Below are 2,520 nucleotides of genomic sequence, written 5' to 3' on the forward strand. Positions count from 1 at the left end.
TCCTCGGGGTGTGCAACTCTGCTGTACTCCCCTCATTTCCTCCTAGTACGTGTCCCCCCAAATGAGCATAACAAGTGGGACATACGAAAAAAAAACAACCCAACATACAAAACTCTATTCTAGGCCCAATGCTTCTTTTATTTCCACCAGTATGTACTGACCAAAGACACTTATAACTCCATGTTCAATTGGAATTTTCTTAAATCCTCTTTACAACAACACTGCACGTTAAGGGTAGTTACATAAGGCAGATGAATATCGTTAACCTCCAAAGTTAGAACGTTGGTATCAAAAGATTATAGCTACGATTGTAATGTGCACTTCTACATTAATAAAAAAGATTTATTAAAAATTTAGAGCAAGTAATCGCTCCACTTCGTTTGTATTAGCTATGCCATTTCTGGTCTTTCTTTTCTTCTGCATTCACTAAATAGCATGCCACTGCCTTCTCTCTTTTCATACAGTATTCTTCACTTTTTAAAGAAAGATTTATTTATCTATGCATACAGACCTGGAGTACAAGCCAGAGGTGCAGGGGTGGTGAGAAGATTCACTAGAGACAGAGTGGGGAGCAGAACAGGCCGACTAAGTAAACTGCTGAAGGGAACAGCAGGTGGGTCAGAAGAGGTTTTCCACACCATGTGGGTCACCTCCTGCACCCCTGCTCATGCTGAATTGGCTTTAGCTTCTTAATGCTGTGTCTTAACCACTGTGCCACCAGGGAGGGCCTATTCTTCACATTTTTAAAATCTTATTATTTGCACAAAAGTTCTGTAAGTACTGGACAGTAGGGATTAAGGGTTTATTTCACAAATCTCTACAACTGATACATCTCCTCATCTCATCATAAAGCCCATCATGTAAGAAGAAAATTGAGTTGATCTTGAGGGTGATAATAGAGAAAGTTTAAACCTTTGGGATCACTTATACACTTTTCTTTTGTGTCAAACTCTGATATTGTTAAAAAAAAAAAAAAACAACCCTTTTATTACATTGAACCTAAAGGAAAACAGAACAATGCAAGCAGGCTTTTTTAAATTAAAGAAAATGTGTTTTTTAATTTCATTTCCCAGTTGGCCCCTGAAACAGTCCATTTTCACTGAGAACTGATTTAAAGAATATATGTCAATTTACACTTCAGATTGTGTGAATCTGAAGAGCTTTTTCAGAGCTTCTTTCACGTCTTTATTCCTTAGACTATAGATCATGGGGTTTAACATGGGGAACAGCACAGTGTAAAAGGTAGAGACCATTTTGTCCCTCTCAAGAGAATAGCTGGAACTTGGACGAGAGTAGATGTAGAGGATGGAGCCATAGTATAAGGTGACAGAGACCAGGTGAGAGGAGCAGGTAGAGAAGGCTTTGAGACGGCCCTGAGTAGAGCGGATTTTCAAGATGGCAGCAATGATGAACATATAGGATGCCAGGATGAGTACAGTGGGAGTGATGACGTTGGAGGCCAGAAGAAAGTATAACACGGCCTGGTAGCTCTCTTTCACATTACATGCCAATTTGATCAGGGGTGGGACATCACAGAAGAAGTCATCAATGACATTGTCACCACAAAAATCCAATGTGAATGTGTTGCTGGTGAGTATGATTGCATTGACAAAACCTCCAATATAAGAATATACAACCAAAGAGATGCACAAATTTCTTGACATGGCTTGAGCATAAAGGAGTGGGTTGGAGATGGCCACATAGCGGTCATAAGCCATGGCAGCCAGCAGGTAGCACTCACTGTAGGCCAGCCCAGCAGAGAAGAAGAACTGAGCCAGGCAGCCAGCAAAGGAGATGCTTTTGTCTTCAGAGATGCAGGTCACCAGGATCTTCGGAGCATACACAGAGGAATACCAGAGATCCAGAAAGGACAGGTTGCCAATGAAAAAATACATGGGCATGTGCAGCCGGGCGTCACTGCAGATGAGGACTATGAGGGTGGTATTTCCCATGACGGTGAGAGAGTACACGCCGAGGAACAGCACGAACAGGACCAGCTGCATCACGGGGTCTGTTGTGAAGCCCACCAGGATGAAGTCTGTGACTGTGTGATTGCTCCTTTCCATGCTTCAAAAAGACCTGACTTAAGGAAGCAGGAAAAGCTTAATTTTCTCAACTAATAGTAAAGGAGAACATTGTGATGTGCCTGTGAGGTGTGATCAAGGCTGCAGGTAAAGAGCCAGCGAGAGCTGAGGTGGAATCTTGCCTGACTTGGGCAGGTGATGTGTTTCTTGAGTCTCAAACTCTTTTCAATATAATGTATTTTACTTTAGGATAACATTAGTATTCTTAAGGGGTTTATTCATTTTTAAAGAAAGTATGTCTTGATTCCCGGGTGCCGTCTGGGCATTGGGCTATAGCAATGTGGGTGATAGGGTGACTTAGTCTATGGAAACTTTATTTAGATGAGAGAGATGCATACAAATAAACACATACAGAGATCTATTCAGTTAGTTTTAGTTGATATAAGATATTTAAAACTTAGTGACGGGGTAAAGACTAACTGGGAAGAGATAATTC

At 41.3% G+C, this 2,520-nt stretch overlaps 1 protein-coding gene across 1 annotated transcript; it reads right to left on the reverse strand.

The window, feature by feature from the left end:
* Positions 1-1,130: 1,130 nt before the first annotated feature.
* On the reverse strand, positions 1,131-2,066 carry LOC101630367 (olfactory receptor 1013-like). Its single transcript, XM_004683470.1, has one exon. It carries the CDS (start codon positions 2,064-2,066, stop codon positions 1,131-1,133), a length of 936 nt encoding a protein of 311 aa, XP_004683527.1.
* Positions 2,067-2,520: the final 454 nt, after the last annotated feature.

This window comes from Condylura cristata, unplaced genomic scaffold (genome assembly GCF_000260355.1).
Source record: "Condylura cristata isolate star-nosed mole 26May11 unplaced genomic scaffold, ConCri1.0 scaffold00015, whole genome shotgun sequence".
NCBI lineage: Eukaryota > Metazoa > Chordata > Mammalia > Eulipotyphla > Talpidae > Condylura > Condylura cristata.

Coding starts and splice junctions, on each gene's coding strand:
- LOC101630367 (XM_004683470.1), bottom strand. CDS start 2,066: ATGGAAAGGAGCAATCACACAGTCACAGACTTCATCCTGGTGGGCTTC.